At 39.1% G+C, this 16,768-nt stretch overlaps 3 protein-coding genes across 14 annotated transcripts in view; 2 read left to right on the top strand and 1 right to left on the bottom strand.

The window, feature by feature from the left end:
* Window positions 1-10,400, bottom strand: part of akap7 (A-kinase anchoring protein 7) — a gene marked incomplete at its 3' end in the record, with an annotated part of 498,825 nt that extends 488,425 nt beyond the window's left edge. For both annotated transcript variants that reach the window (NM_001442885.1, NM_001442886.1), the window contains 5 exon segments: window positions 1-42; window positions 2,197-2,333; window positions 4,928-5,058; window positions 8,307-8,426; window positions 9,991-10,400. The exon segment at window positions 1-42 is cut by the window's left edge and continues 119 nt beyond it. In NM_001442885.1, coding sequence (NP_001429814.1) covers window positions 1-42; window positions 2,197-2,333; window positions 4,928-5,058; window positions 8,307-8,426; window positions 9,991-10,222 — 662 coding nt within the window. In that variant the 5' untranslated portion in view covers window positions 10,223-10,400.
* Window positions 1-16,768, top strand: part of ppil4 (peptidylprolyl isomerase (cyclophilin)-like 4) — an 892,903-nt gene that overhangs the window by 545,937 nt on the left and 330,198 nt on the right. The window lies entirely within an intron of this gene.
* The window catches only part of epb41l2 (erythrocyte membrane protein band 4.1-like 2), a gene marked incomplete at its 5' end in the record, with an annotated part of 141,405 nt that continues 131,778 nt past the window's right edge, over window positions 7,142-16,768 (top strand). For 3 of the 11 annotated variants that reach the window (NM_001443351.1, NM_001443350.1, NM_001443345.1), the window contains 3 exon segments: window positions 7,142-7,479; window positions 12,839-12,958; window positions 15,918-16,070. 11 annotated transcript variants of the gene reach the window in all.

The following is a 16,768-nucleotide window of genomic DNA, read 5'->3' as shown; positions in this document are numbered from 1 at the left end:
GCATTCAGAGGAGACTCCAGCTCAGAGAGAGTAGAGGCAGCACTGCACACACACACACACACACACACACACACACACACACACACACACACACACACACACTAGTCAGGGTTTGTGTTCTTTTGTCAAACACAGCATGTTCTGTTTAATCACATGATGACGGCGAGGCTGTGGTGAATCTACAGGTAAACGTGTAAATACAGTTAGGTTTATAAATATTTAGGCATCGACACAAATCTAATATTTTTGGCTCCATACACCAACACAATAGATTTGAAACGAAACAACTGCAGACTGTCCGCTTTAATTTGAGGGTATTTACATTCAAATCAGGTGAACGCTGCGGGAATGACAACAGTTTGCATGTGTGCCTCCCACTTGTTAAGGGACCAAAAATAATTGGACAGAATAATAATCATAAATCAAAGTTTCACTTTTGAATACTTGGTTGCAAAACCTTTGGAGTCAGTTACAGCCTGAAGTCTGGAGCACATAGACATCACCAGACACTGGGGTTTTTTTTCCTGGTGGTGCTCTACCAGCCCTATACTGCAACTGTCTTTAGCTCCCGCTTGTCTTTTTTTTTTTTGTAGTACAGTTAGCGATAGAACTAGAGAGGGAATTGCAGATTAGGAAGGAAAGTGGAGACTAAATAGTTGAGGTTTTAGTCGTTTCTTGAAGACAGCGAGTGACTCTGCCGTTCTGATGCAGTTAGGGAGTTCATTCCACCAACTGGGCAGATTGAATGCGAGAGTTCGGGAAAGTGATTTCTTCCCTCTTTGGGATGGAGCCACGAGGCGACGTTCATTCACAGAACGCAAGTTTCTGGGGGGCACATACATCTGCAGAAGTGAGAGCAGATAAGAAGCAGCAAAGCCAGAAGTCACTTTGTAAGCAAACATCAGAGCTTTGAATTTGATGCGAGCAGCAACTGGCAGCCAGTGCTAACGGATGAGCAGCGGAGTGACATGTGCTCTTTTAGGTTCATTAAAGACCACTCGTGCTGCTGCGTTCTGAAGCAGCTGAAGAGGTTTGATAGAGTTAGCTGGAAGCCCGGCTAGTAGAGAGTTGCAATAGTCCAGTCTGGAGAGAACAAGAGCTTGAATAAGCAGTTGAGCTGCATGTTCAGATAGGAAGGGTCGGACCTTTCTGATGTTATAGAGTGCGAATCTGCAAGATCGAGCATAGACATCGACAAAGAATTAAAGCTGACAGTCTGCAGTTAAAGCATACATTGTTCATTCCATTCCAAATCCATTGTGTTGGTGTATAGCACCAACATTGTGTTCATGTATGGACCTAACTGTAACTCTTGAACGTCTACAGCACAGGTGTCAAACTCAGTTCCAAAAGGGCCGCAGCTCTGCACAGTTTAGTTCCAACCCTAATTAAACACACCTGATCAAACTAATTGAGTCCTTCAGGCTTGTTTGAAACCTACAGGTAAGTGTGTTGGAGCAGGGTTGGAACTAAACTGTGCAGAGCTTCAGCCCTCCAGGAATTGAGTTTGACACCCCTGCTCTACAGTTATTCTTGACCGTCACACAACAGTCATCAAAGACCTGAAGAGTTTCTCATTGAGATCAGCTCTGTGATATTAGAGAGATCTGCAATTAGTTTAAAAACTGACTTAACCTCCAAGGGCTTGAGTGTCCACATATGTGGACAGCACATTTCAGCTCTTAAGTGGCTATTTAAAATACTTTCAATGTTTTATATTTTGCTACAGACATGCAGTGTCGTCCTGCAACGGTTTTGCAGCATATGAAGTGTCCCAAACTCTATTTTTAACTGTGCAAAATGGGCAAAAATGTTAGTTTTTTTTCTCTCGGATAGTCAAAACGTGTTCAAAAAATCTGTCTATGTTATTTATGCATTAAAAAACAGTCAGGAAAAAGTGTTTTATATAAATACGAACGACAAGTCCACATACATGGACATCATTTTCCCTTTAAATGTACATCATATCAAAAGATGATACTTAGGTTTTATTCTAATTCGGTTCCAATAAGCCCAAATAGCAAAGAGAAATAAAAAATGCATGTAAAAAAACACCTTGGGCCTTAAGAGGTTAAAGACCATCAATAAATAATCATGCCCATCAATATTAAATCAAACACACTTCTCTTTTAGGTAAATTGCTGATGTGTGGCTTTAATCATCAGTAGAGGTATGTGTAGTGTGTGTGTGTCTTACAGGTCCACCTGGTCCTGTGTGCTCAGGTGAGTCACCAGTAGCGTGATGTGTAGTGTGTCCACAGGTATGAGCGCCCGCGACAGACGACTGTCCTTCATCAACACCTGCTTCTGCACGTCCTCCACTGCCTGCTTGATCTGACACACACACACACACACACACACACACGCACGCACACACACACATGCACGCACGCACACACACACACACACGTTTGTTTTTGTGAAAAGTGGGGACATTACATAGGTTCCCATTCATTTTATACAGTCCAAACCTTTTATTATATTGCCCTCACCCCACCCTACCCCTAAACCCAACCATCACAGGAGACTATGTGCAGCTTTACTCTCTAATTAAACTCATTCTGTAGGATTTATAAGCATTTTGAGAAATGAGGACGTCACCAATGTCCTCATATTTCACCTCTTTTTTGTAGTACCTGTGTCATACCCATGCCATTATACAGATTTGTGTCCTGATATGTCACAAAAACACGTACACGCACACACTGTATTGTTACACAAAGGCGACCTATTATGCAAAAATCACTTTTATAAGGGGTTTAAACAGTTGTGTGTCAGCCGTGTGTGAATATAAGAAGCTTCTACTGGTAAACATAAATTAATTGTATTATTTATAATCAGACTTAATAAAAACTGCAGAAACACTTTGATTGACATTCTCCCTTTGTAAGAGTCATCAAAGGGGGAAAGCCCCGCCCACTAGTGACTAACGCTCCCACATTAGCATAAGACAGTGGTTCTGAAACTTTTTTCACCAAGTACCACCATAATGACCAGTAATGAAATAAAGCAGTGAGGTTGGTCAAATTAAGCAGCTACAGCACTGCACAGTTCAAAAACAAGCCATAATCATATTTATAGAATTTTCGATAGATTTTGAAATATATGTTGCATGTTCATATGACGTACTTGTAAAACTTTTTGAAATCTAGACATTAACTTGTATGTAGATTGCGAGGGAACCTGTTTTTCTCAGAGGATGTTAAGCTGACAACATTGCTGCACTCTAATATGAGCTCTGTTAATGGAGAAAATAAAGAAGCACGGCAGTGTTTGGGTGTTCTGTGTTTGAGATAATTAGTCTAATAAAGTTATATTCCATATAAAATATGAAGCTGATCAGTTGATTCTTGTCACGTGACTCGCGGTGCGGCATTCTAAAAAGTTAAGATGTTTTCAACTGGGTATGCCTGGAATACGCGAGCGCGTTGTGCTGCAGTTCTAACTCATTTTCTAGCCTGTGGGTTAAATTTTGACGCTCAACTGACCGAGATGTAACAAGAGAATACGGTCATTTTTCAAAATTGTATACATTTTTTCTTTTATTACTCAGTGAATCCTCCGCGTACCACTAGAAGTAAGCCTGCATACCACTAGTGGTACACGTACCAAAGTTTGAGAACCATAAGCATAAGTCCACTATGCTACTATGCTGACACACAGGCATTTGTAGCTCCTCCCTCTTCTGAAAAAGAGCACAATCTCATTTGCATTTAAAGCGACAGACACCAAAAGGCCACAATAAGGATCAAATCCTAAAAGGGGCAGTTTCAAGGCAAGGCAAGGCAAGTTTATTTATATAGCACATTTCATACACAATGGCGATTCAAAGTGCTTTACATAAACAAGAATAAAAGAAACAAGTAAAATAAAAATAAAAACAAATAATAAAAATGCGTCAAAACAAAACATAAAAACAGGTAAAATGTGATATAAAAGAATGAAGAAGAGAAAAACATGATAGTGCAATCTGTCGGACGCAGCACAGTGCTCATGCAGTAAAGGCACAGCTAAACAGATGTGTTTTCAGTCTTGATTTGAATGTGCCTAATGTTGGAGCACATCTGATCATTTCTGGAAGCTGATTCCAGCAGTGAGGGGCGCAGTGGCTGAAAGCTGATTCACCCTGCTTTGACTGAACTCTTGGAACTTCTAGTTTATTTGATCCTAAAGATCTGAGTGATCTGTTAGGTTTGTATTCAGTGAGCATATCTGTAATGTATTTAGGTCCTAGGCCATTTAGTGATTTATAGACCAGTAATAATACTTTAAAATCTATTCTGAATGTAACTGGCAGCCAGTGTAGAGACCTGAGGACAGGTGTGATGTGCTCTGATTTTCTGGTTCTGGTTAGAATTCTGGCTGCAGCGTTCTGTATGAGCTGCAACTGTCTGACTGTCTTTTTAGGAAGACCAGTGAAGAGTCTATTACAGTAATCCACCCTGCTGCTGATAAAAGCATGAACAAGTTTCTCTAAATCTTCACTAGAAACAAAGCATCTGATTCTTGCTATGTTTTTGAGATGATAGTATGCTGATTTACTGACTGCTTTGACATGACTATTGAAACTCAGACTGTTTCAGAGAGTTATTAAACATTATTTGTGTGGTGCTTTGAGCTGAAACTTCAATACACACTCTATGGACACCAGAGACTTTTTTGCAACTAAGGTCAACAAAGTGATAATACCATTTGTGATTATTTATGGTATAATTTGAATTATAAAATTTCTAGGTATTTGTTTTTCCTACTATGGAAGTCAGTGGTTTCAGGTTTTGAGCATTCTTTAAAATATCTTTTTTTGTGTTCAAATGAAGAAAGGAACTCATCAAAGTTTAGAGTCATTTAAGGGTGAGTCAAGTTTAATTTCTGGCTGAACTACCCCTTTATGAAACAGCAGTGAATGTGCAACAGTTTAAGTGTTTTACCTGTGGGTTTGTGATCGGCACAGACACAAAGTAGTTTGGCCGAGTCGTCTCTTTCTTCTTCCTCCCAGCGTCCTCTTCCTCAGCCTTCACCCCTCTCTTACGCTTCTTCTTCTTCACGCTGCTTTCTGTGCCTGAAAAACACAAACATTCAGCCATTTAAACTAGCAAGCACACAGAGAAATGTAACTACAATAAAAAGTACACAGTCAAACAGGAATTGTGCACTATTTATAGTAGACTAAGCCAATGTGTGTAAACAATGTGATCATGTGACCCCTTAAAGGGCAAGTTCACCCAAAAATATTATTTACTCACACTCAAGTGAATTTAAAAGGTTGGCATAAAATAAAAATTAAACTGAAATTGTGAAAGCTTTTATCATGATGTTGACCAACGCTGCAAAAAAGACTACTTTAAAAGTGCTGAGTGAGATTCAGAGACTGAAACAGGTCTATATAATGGAAAAAATGACTGCATGTCTACAAATGAAGACTCATATTTCTCTAAAGGGGTGGAAAAGTATTATGACATCTTTAGATATGCACATTTAATTATCTTTACTTATCATCACTGTAATTGGATGTAACTACAATGCAACACAATGTAACTTGATGTACAAATGTATCTCCTGTGAAGTAATTATGATGGCAATACTTTTTATTTTTATTATTATTTTTTAATTGATTTTCTTTAATTATTTATTTATTTTATTATTATTATTATTATTATTATTATTATTATTTAATCATTATTATTTTTATTTATTTTATGTATCCCCTCGTGTCTAAGGGGAAAAACTGTTGGGGAAGGGAGAAAAAAATATGTTGCTTAAATAAAAAGTAAAAAAAAAAAAGTGCTGTATGTAAGTTTTTAATCTTCTAAAGCATAAAAAACATAAAATGTTAGCAGATATTTCAGAAACATGCTAAGTGAACATTCTTGATTATCTGAAAAACAAATGCTGAAGTCAAATATTCTGCTTTGAACATGTGCGTTTTGTGCCGGAACGGCTGTCTTTGTTTTGGTCTCTATAACCCGCACAATGGCAGTTTAGCCAATTATATTTTAGCAGCCGGGTTGCCTTGGTGGAAAACAGCGTATTTCATTCATTCAGTTAGAAAGACTCTTAAAGAATGCGTCCATGACGAAATGCAACATCGGATGGACACTAGCAGCCTCCAAAATGAGAAGCAGATTCAGAGTTCCACATGAGGTGGTTATTAATTAGCAAATAATATAAGCATTACAGACGTAAACATTAGTTGAGCATGCTACATTGGCTTTGTTTCCATCCAAAAATGCGAACTTTATAGGCAAACCTGGTATATCGCATAAGAGACGTGCGAATAAAGCAGCATTTCCATCCAACGAGTCAAAGCTAACAAAATCGTCACTTCCTGGTTAATTGGTGCCAAATATCAACAGTAAAAACGTAATTTGCTGCAGTAGCACAAGCTCTGTTAATCTTGTCTTTGTTTAATAAATGACTTGAGCCTCAGAAGACTTGAGCCTTAGTAAAGCAACCACTCTGTGAAACATGTGGTGGATAAGTTGGCGGTTCATTCCGCTGTGGCAACCCCGGATTAATAAAGGGACTAAGCCGAAAAGAAAATGAATGAATGAATGAATGAATTAACAATAGCGATGCAGTGGCGGAGTAGGTTGTGCTGTCGCCTCACAGCAAGAAGGTCACTGGTTCGAATCTCGGCTCAGTTGGCATTTCTGTGTGGAGTTTGCATGTTCTCCCTGCGTTCGCGTGGGTTTCCTCCGGGTGCTCCGGTTTACCCCATAGTCCAAAGACATGCGGTACAGGTGAATTGGGTAGGCTAAATTGTCAGTAGTGTATGAGTGTGAATGGGTGTGTATGGGTGTTTCCCAGAGATGGATTGCGGCTGGAAGGGCATCCACTGCGTGAAACGTGCTGGATAAGTTGGTGGTTCATTCCGCTGTGGCGACCCTGGATTACTAAAGGGACTAAGCAGAAAAGAAAATGAATGAATGAATTAACAGTGGTTTGTTCTGTAGAAATGAATTTTGCTAAAGAGGGGTAATAATATTGTCCTAATATATTCAACAGTACATCTTGTTTAAGTAAGAACAAGTGGAGGACGAGTATTGTGGATTTTTTGTGTTTTATTTTGGGGTGAACTGTCCCTTTAAAGACAGTCAGCATGAAACTCAAGATCAGCCGGAGCACATGATCACCAGGATTTTAATCAAACATCTGCATGAAATCAGCAACAGTGGGATGTTCAGTAGCCAGGCTGTAAATCTAAATGTTGGTGCTATTGGGAAGCGAACGCTGACAAACGAGCGTTTCTGAACTGTTTGGGAGAGACGCCGCAAACAAGAAACCCGAAAAGCGGCACACAAATGTTTTATTCATAGCGTGTAGCCAGCTGGGGCATTTGAATGCAGGAGCAGCTGCGGTGCTAGGCTGATCCACGCTGCGCTTGGCAAGCGAATATCGTCCCTCTCTCAGCGGCCGCTCACACCGGGATGATTCCCGCTCCGGGACGATGAAGACAGCAGCCCACGACACACTCTGACAGGTAGGACATGCTCGGGTTTCATTTTCTTGCTGCAATTAATTGCTGACGCCTTTATACATAAGTGTGCTGTACAAACCACCGGTAAACACACTCCTTCATCGCTTATACAGATGCTTACACCAGTTTTGCATCACACACTTTCTTTCAATCACTACATATCTATAAAGAACACTGTGCATTCCTGAGTGTGCCTCACACAGGTGAGTGGGCTTGACAGACCACCTGTAAAAGCAAAAAACACACTCCTTCACCACTTTAACAAATGCTTGCACCAGTTTACCACATTTGACAATCAATAATTCATTCATTTTCCTTCAGCTTAGTCCTTTATATATCAGGGGTCGCCACAGCGGAATGAACCGCCAACTTGTCCAGCATATATAATACACATCTGAACCTCTTTTGCATAATATTGTTCTGCTTTATGTAAAATTACTTGTATAGTATACACTCACCGGCCACTTTATTAGGTACACCTTATTAGTACCGGGTTGGACCCCTTTTGCCTTATTATTTATTTTATCAATGATTTGTTCTGTAGCCAATCGAAAAACAAATGTTCTTTAAGGGGGCTAATAATATTGACCTTACAATGGTATTAAAAAAAATTAAAACTGCTTTTATTCTAGCCTAAATAAAACAAATGAGACTTTCTCCAGAAGAAAAATATTATAGGAAATACTGTGAGACATTCTTTGCTCTGCTAAATATCCAAAAGTGTCTAAAAACATTTGAAAACATATTTAAAAAGTAAGTTAAATCCCTGAAGGGTAAATAATTTTGATTGTATTTTGAATTATTGAGTGTATGGTCATGTGTAAACCCACCTCCCAGCTCTGCGTCTGCAAAGGGAAGCTCTGACAGCAGATTTTCCGACTCCTGACCCATCTGCTTGCTCTCGGACGCTTTCTTGGGCCCTTTCTTTGCTTTCTTCTCCTTCTTGAGCGCTATAAAGAGCAGAGATGAAGAGCTCATGAGGACAGGAGACTGACATTACTGCCACTTTTATGATAAATGATGAAATAGACTTAGTGTGTGTGTGTGTTTGTGTGGTGCATGCAGATAACACATTAATGCAGGGTTACCATGTAGATCAACCACACAATACTTAAATACTGAAATGATGAAATACTGAATGAAAAATACAGTGACAATGAAATAGTTTATGGGAAATATACTATTATACTGAAATATTGAATGAGAAATACAGTAAGACTGAAATATTAAAACATTTTTGGGGGGGAAATAACGTAAAAATTTAATATTTTAAGGGAAATACTGAATAAACATGTTTTTATACACCACGGATAGGACTGTTTGGCGCCATCTTGTGTCCGAATAAAGCGCAGGTTAGTGTATACTCCATCAGCTGTTTTAGTTTTTATCAGCTTTGTGTTTTTGACAGTTTGGCGCCATCTTGTGTCTGAATAATGCGCAGGTTAGTGTATACTCCATCAACTGAATTATGCGCAGGTTAGTCTAAACTCCATCAGCTGTTTTCATTTCTGCTAAATTTGCGTTTAATTAAAGAATAAACTATTACAGCTCTGAACAATATATTGTGCCTAATCTTCATGTTTTTATGGAATTTGCAAAATAAATAGATTATTTAGCTTGTTTAAAAGACAAACTCGCTTAATTTTGACTCATTATTTCTGAAAACTTGAAAACATTTGCTTCTTGATTTAAGAAGTTGTATATATTTTGACTAGAAACAAAGTGAGGTTTAGACTTCTGGCTTTACTTTTTATTAAAGTGCAACACAAAAACTACAGGAGATTTCTTCCCTGCAATTATAAGTTGATATTTCCAATAAATGTGGTTCCACAATAACCCACGGGTGTATTTATTTGCATTTATTATTTGCATCAACTTTCCTTGTTCAATCAGACCTACAACCAAACTTTCTAAAACAAAATTACTTCAATCAGAAAAAGTGACTCTTCTGAAAAGAAATGCAATTTGCTGCAGCTCTATCAAGTCATTATTAAATTATTAGTAGTTTTATTAATTGGGGTAAACTTGGTTTTATATTTGCCCATTTGGACTTTCTCCTTGATAATATAATTTCAGAAATTCTAAATAGGCAAATCATAAAATCAGTCAATGACTATCAAAGTATGCTATGGTTTACGATCAATTAAACAGTGCTAATGTTGTTTTTTAAAGTCATACTTGCACGCTATTACAGACCAAATATTCAATACCCCATGGTAAACTATATAGGGAGCGTGTCACTCAACAATTGTGTGATTATAAACCAACTCTACCTCAATGTATTATGATATGTAGGCTGTTAATCAATTGGGCTATGTATTGTTGAAGTGAAAGCTGGAATTAAGCACATGTAGTGTGCACACTTCTTAGTACTGATTTCTAAACTCTTGTTACATTCTGTAGCTGTGCTCTAGCATGAATATGTATTCAAGGCACATAATATTAGTACAAATTACATGCTTTATGTATCCCGTTATTACTGTTAATAATAATAATAATAATAACGTAACTTACTCTTGCTCTTCTGTTGTTTAGTGCACTTATCTGCTGTAGTGCAGACAGTAGTATTGTTGTTGTTGTGCTCCATGTTAAACTGCACACTCAGTAAGCACTTGCTCTGATATGACTGGCAGAACACACGTGCATTCACCTTCCTGCACTCAGTCACTACTGAGGGCACGTCAGTATTAAACACCCTCCACAGGCGCACTAGCGGTTGAGCGCGCAAAAAATGGCGACTGATCATCTCTAGCCCAAACACTAGTAACTAGTGCTGGCAGTGTGACGACGTCGCGGTATTGTGAGCGTTATTCGTGCTCTTGGTCTTCTAAAACGCTAAAAAAGTGCTGTTTACCTCGCTAAGCGAAATATATTGTACTCCGACAGTGTTTACAACAGCCCCAACATAACAATACGACACACATGGGGAACGGGAAGTCAGAGGGGACATGTGGTACACGAGAAGAAAGCGTTCCGAAAAATAAGGGTGACGTTAATATTTTGAAGCGAGTTTTAAAACTTGACTGAAGCGTCTGTCGTGTACACGCTTGGTTTGTAGTTCGAGTATCTTTAGTGGAACATAAAATGACATGTTTTTAATGATGTACACTGGTATTTTCCATTTTAAATAAGAGTCTGTCAAGTATGGAAGCCTAAAACATACTATATGATATGATACAGCTTTATTGTCAAACCTTTTTTGCAAAACAACTTGTTACATACTCTTACAAAGGGACAGGTTGTGTTTCTGGTTAAAGTTTAAACTTATAGCTGATAATCTATACCAATAATAAACCTGTTTTTGGCCCAGTTCAGAGCCAGTTAAGTGTGATAAATTGGCTGAGATTCCCATGTGTGGTCCTTGTCTTTAATCCAGTTATAGGCCACTTCAGGACTGCCGTTCTTTATATGCCATTTACAATATAGGTAAAATATATTACTTGGGTAAGGTTTATTGTACGTTTCAGATGACAAATCCACTAGAGGGTGCTGTCTACATTTTTGTAAATCTGAAATAGGCCATTTAGGCTACATTTTGTGAATCTCAAATGAGTTACTTAATGTGCATTTTATTTTTTGTTTCAGTCGACAAATCTACTAGATGGCGCTGTCTACATTTTTGTAAATCTGAAATAGGCCATTTAGGCTATGTTATGTTGTATGTTTTATGTTACAAATCCACTAGAGGGCACTGTCTGCATTTTTATGAATTTGAAATATGTTACTTAGAGTATGTTTTATTGTACATTTCAGATGGCAAATCCACCAGAGGATATTTTGTTTACATTTTGCAAATGTCAAATACGTTACTTAGAGTGCATTTTATTGCATGTTTCAGACGACAATCCTAATAGAGGTTACTGTCTACATTTTTGTAAATCTGAATAGGTTTTTTAGTCTATGTTTTGTTGTATGTTTTATGTCACAAATCCACTAGAGGACGCTGTCTACATTTTGCAAATCTCAAGTGCGTTACTCAGTGTGCATTTTATTTTATTCTTTACATGACAAATGCACTAGAGGGCGCTGTCTACATTTTGTGAATATGAAATACGTTACTTAGAGTGCATTTTATTGCATGTTTCAGATGACAAATGTACTAGAGGGCACTGTCTACATTTTGCAAATCTGAAATATATTGCTTAGGGTGCATTTTGATTGTACGTTACAGATGACAAATCCACTAGAGGGCAGTGTCTACATTTTGCGAATATGAAATGCATTAGTTAGGGAATGTTTTATTGAGCGTTTCAGATGACAAATCCACCAGAAGACATCCTACATTTTGCAAATCTCAAATACAATATTTTGCGAGCATTTTATCGTTCGTTTCAGATGAAAATCCATTAGAGCGTGCTGTTTACTTTTTTCAAATCTAAAACATGTTACTTAGGGTACGTTTTGCTGTATGTTTCAGATGACAATCCACCAGAGGTTGCTTTCTTCACTTTGCAAACCTTAACTATGGCTGCGTCCGAAACCGCATACTTCCATACTATATAGTACGCTAAAATCAGTATGCGAGCCGAGTAGTATGTTCGAATTCATAGAATTCGAAAATCAGTATGCGAGAAGTACCCAGATGACTTACTATTTCTGGCGAGATTCTGAAGTGCGCATCCCATGCACGCTGCGCTATCCCATAATGCCCTGTGAGAGAATTCATGAATGTGAGGCGACGCAACTGACGCAGGTAGGTCACGTGACCATGACAAAATGGCGGATGTAGTACGTCCGAATTCCATTCATACTTTTCACATTCATACGGCCGAGTAGTACGTTTAAATTCAAATGCAGCACCTACTGAGTTGTAGGCGGTTTCGGACGCAGCCTATGTTACTTAGAGTGAATTTTATTGTATGTTCCAGATGACTAATCCACTAGAGGGCGCTGTCTACATTTTGTGAATCTCAAATATGTTACTCAGAATGCATTTTATTGTACGTTTCAGATGATTAATCTGCTATAGGGAACTGTCTATGTTTTGTGAATCTGGAATATTTTATTTAGGGTACCTTGTTTTGTACGTTTCAGATGAAATTGTCATTTTTGGTGAACTATCCTTTTAAAGATTCTTGAGCAAGCACCACTATATCCAGACGTTCAGCCATTAGATAAACAGAAAAACAACAGAAATGCTTTCAGAAGAGCACAAAGACATTAACAGAAACTTGTCTACATGCTTATTTAGTGCTGTAATGCTGTCTGTGAAAGCTCTTCTTCTATTGACTGATTATTTCCACTTCCACAAATGCGGTGGGCAGAAGTACAGTCTGATATTCTGATAGAGCCTGTATTGTTGTGCATTATCGGCTGTGTTCAGCTTCTCGCTCACACCCTCGTTTGTTTTCTGTAACTCTAGACCAGCGCTTGGGTTTCAGGCTGCGGAGGGCGCGAGTCGTGAACTGGGACAGCAAACAGGTGTAAAGAAGGTGATCCCGCGGCTGGTGTCCTGATGTTTACCTGAGATCTGCAGTCTGAGGTGGGTTTAACGGGGTCATGGCTTCAGTTTCACACTATTGTCTGTAATGAATGTGCTGTTTGCTGCAGAACAAAGATAGAAAAACCTTTTTCTTTAGTACCAACAACCGATTACAGAGCTTCAGTTCTGTGTCTGCTGTTTTTTTTTTTCAGAGCTAATATTTAAGGAAAGTCTTGATTGTCATGTGACGCTTTCAGACTGGATAACCACACACTCTATCGGCTTTATTTTAATGCTGTAAAGGATGTTTAATAACATATTTTGTTACTTTTTATTATATTAATTCCACTCTACAGTTTAACAAAGACACTTTTGTTGACGTTTTAGTAGTTTAAACCCAGATAGCATACGAATGTTGGCCACTTTAGGCAGTTATGCGGCACTGGTGGTCTTCCTTCGGTCCAGATAAAATGAATGTGAGCCTGAAGTGGCCCATCTGTACAATGGCAAAGGGGAACCAAAGATTCAAATTCATATATGGGCTATTTAAGGTAAAGATTTATCTGAATTTCTGAATATGAGCCTAATGTGGCCCATGTGGAAAATGATCAGTTCGGCCTCAAATGATGGAGGACAAATGTGGGCCACAGTTGGCAAAATAGTGGCCAAGTCATTTAAGGGTAATCTGGGTCTAAACCTAAAGCGGCTCACATGTGTTAAAGTGGTCCTAAAAGATATGTTTTGAAAAATATTTGGCACAGTAAGCTCTGGCTAATGCGACTGTGAGCCTCAAGTGGCCCAGAGAAAATATGACTGTTCATTACCAGGCCTTTGTACCATCAATATAACACTTTAAACTAACTAACTACACTTTGTTTACAAAAGTCATTTTTTCAACATTTGAAATTTTAAGGTCAAGATCCCATTATGCAATTCTTACACATAATTGATCCATGAATCCCTGTTAAACACTCTTAACTTATGGATATTTTTTACTGTGCAACTACAGTTGAAAGCAGAAGTTTACATACACTGTATAAAAAGGCACATAACCATTTAAAAAAAGAGAGAGATATTTCTTTGGGAAATTGTTGTAACTTCTTAAAGGTCAAGTTTACATACAATCAGATTATTCTGCCTCTGAAAAAGCTCAGATGATGATGTCAAGGTTTTGGACGTTTCTGATTGGCTAATTAACAACATTTGAGTTAATGTGAGGCACAGCTGTAGAATAGTATTAAAGGAAAAGCTCAAACACACTGCTTCCTTGTGTGACAATATGGGGAAATCAACAAGCCAGAATCAACAACAAAGTCAGATTACCATTAGCTGAATCACACTGGAAAGAGACTCATGTTTGGAGACATGTCCTGTGCTCTGATGGAGCTAAGATTGAACTGTTTGGGCATAATGAGCAGTGTTACATTTGGAGGACAAATGGGAAAGCTTACAAGCCTAGAAAAACCATCCCAACTGTAAAGTATGGGGGCGGCAGCATCATGTTGTGGGGCTGTTTTGCTGCAGGAGGGACTGGTCCACTTCACAGCATAGATGGCATCATGAAGAAAGAACATTATGGAGAAATACTGAAGCAACATCTCAAGACATCAGCCAGGACATTAAAACTTGACCACAAATGAGTCTTCCAAGCAGACCATGACCCTCAGCACACTGCCAAATGAGTTCAAATGTGCTATAAGGACAACAGAGGGAATGTTTTGGAGTGGCCATCACAAAGCCCTGATCTCAATCCTATAGAAAATGTGTGGGCAGAGTTGACAAAGCTTGTGCGAGCAAGACAACCTACAAGTCTGACTCAGTTACATCAATTCTGTCAGAAGGAATGGGCCAAAATTCCAGCAAACTATTCTGAGAAGCTTGTGGAAGGAGACCCAAAATATCTTACCAAAGTTATACAGTTTAAAAGCAAAGCTAAATAAAAATACCAAGGAAATGTGTGTAAACTTTTGACTGTCTAGAAATTATTATTAATTTTTATTCTGGCATTTAGCAAATGTAAATCATTTAGGTAATCCTAACAGATCTAAAATAGTAAATGTTTAGTTTGATTTACCATCAGACATTTTTAAAAAAACTGGTTATTCCTTTTATTAGAGTGTATGTAAACTTCTGGTGTCAACTGTATGTATAAGTCTATTGAGAACAGTCGAACAACTGATTACAATTTACTGATTATATGCGGTGGTCCAGTAGGTAGTTCTGTCACCTCACAGCAAGAAGGTCGCTGGTTCGAGCCTCGGCTGGCTCAGTTGCCATTTCTGTGTGGAGTTTGCATGTTCTCCCTGCCTTCGCGTGGGTTTCCTCCGGGTGCTCCGGTTTCCCCCACAGTCCAAAGACATGCGGTACAGGTGATTTGGGTAGGCTAAATTGTCCGTAGTGTATGAGTGTGAATGAGAGTGTATGGATGTTCCCCAGAGATGTGGCTGAAAGGGCATCCCCTGCGAAAAATGTGTTCTGGATAAGTTGGCGGTTCATTCTGCTGTGGCAACCCCTGATTAATAAAGGCACTAAGCCGAAAAGAAAATGAATGAATGAATGTTGTCATGTTGAAAACGATCCTGTTCACAAATAAACAATACCTGTTCTCTTCCTGTCAGTAGCTTAATGGTTTAATCCTGTGTACAGTGTGTGTGTGTGTGTGTGTGTGTTCCTGTGTACAGTGTGTGACTGAGGCCAAACTTAGCATCAAGAGGCTTTGACAGCATCACAGTCACTGTATCCTCTCTCCATCACAAATCCCCATTAACATTAACCCTGTGTGCGTGCACTGTTCAGGCGTCCCCTCAGCAGCGCTCTATCTTTATCCCGCAGGCTTTAATTATCCCACTCTGAACTGAACCTTCACCTGTCGAGTCAGAAACAGCCTTCGCTTTCGAGATCTCTCTGTGTGTGTGTGTGTGTTTGGTTGAAGGTGTGTGGGCCAGGTGGAGGATTGTGATAAATCTTGTGCTGTAATCCTGTGTGAAATCTGTACAGTCATGCTCTGGGCTTTCAGCAGAAACGTCAGCGCTCGCCGCCGGAAACACACACTGTAGAGCAGAAGAAGAAGAAGAGGAAGAAGAAGAAGAGGAGGAGACACAGAAGAAGAAGAGGAGAAACAGACAGACAGCATCCATTACTGGAGAACAGAGAGAGAGAGAGCAGAGCACAGGTACACACACACATGTGTGCACAGAGACACTAACACACACACACACACACATACGCACTTGTACGTACACACACACAGGTAAATACACACACATACTGGTACACACACACACACACACACACACAGAGGTATAACAACTACACTTGCAATCATACACAGGTTTTCACTCACACACACACACAGACCCACACACACATGCAGGCATATTCACATACTCAGACACACACTCACACACAGATATGTATATACACACACACACACACACACAGATACAACTTAGATACAACTAGACACCCACGTGTCTTCACACACACACACAGGTATACGCATACACAGGTATACACACACAGGTATACACACACACACACAGGTATACACACGCAGGCACACTCAGGTAAACACACACACAGGTGAACACAGACACACAAGTATACACAACATGCACAGCTATTCACACACAGACACACACACACAGGTACTCACAACAGACGCACACATACACGGGTATTCACAGACACACAGAGACATGTATACATAGGTATATACACACACAAGCACTCAAGTGTACACACACACACACACACGCGCACACACAACCAAAGGTATGCAAACACACACATACATACACACAGGTATACACAAACACACACAGGTTTACACACTTATATGCATACTTGGATACACACACAGACAGGTAC

The sequence above is a fragment of the Danio rerio genome, chromosome 20 (assembly GCF_052040795.2).
Source record: "Danio rerio strain M-AB ecotype USA chromosome 20, GRCz13ab, whole genome shotgun sequence".
Lineage (NCBI taxonomy): Eukaryota > Metazoa > Chordata > Actinopteri > Cypriniformes > Danionidae > Danio > Danio rerio.
The sequence above is the reverse complement of the archived record's forward strand: the minus strand, read 5'-3'. Positions and strand labels throughout refer to the sequence as shown.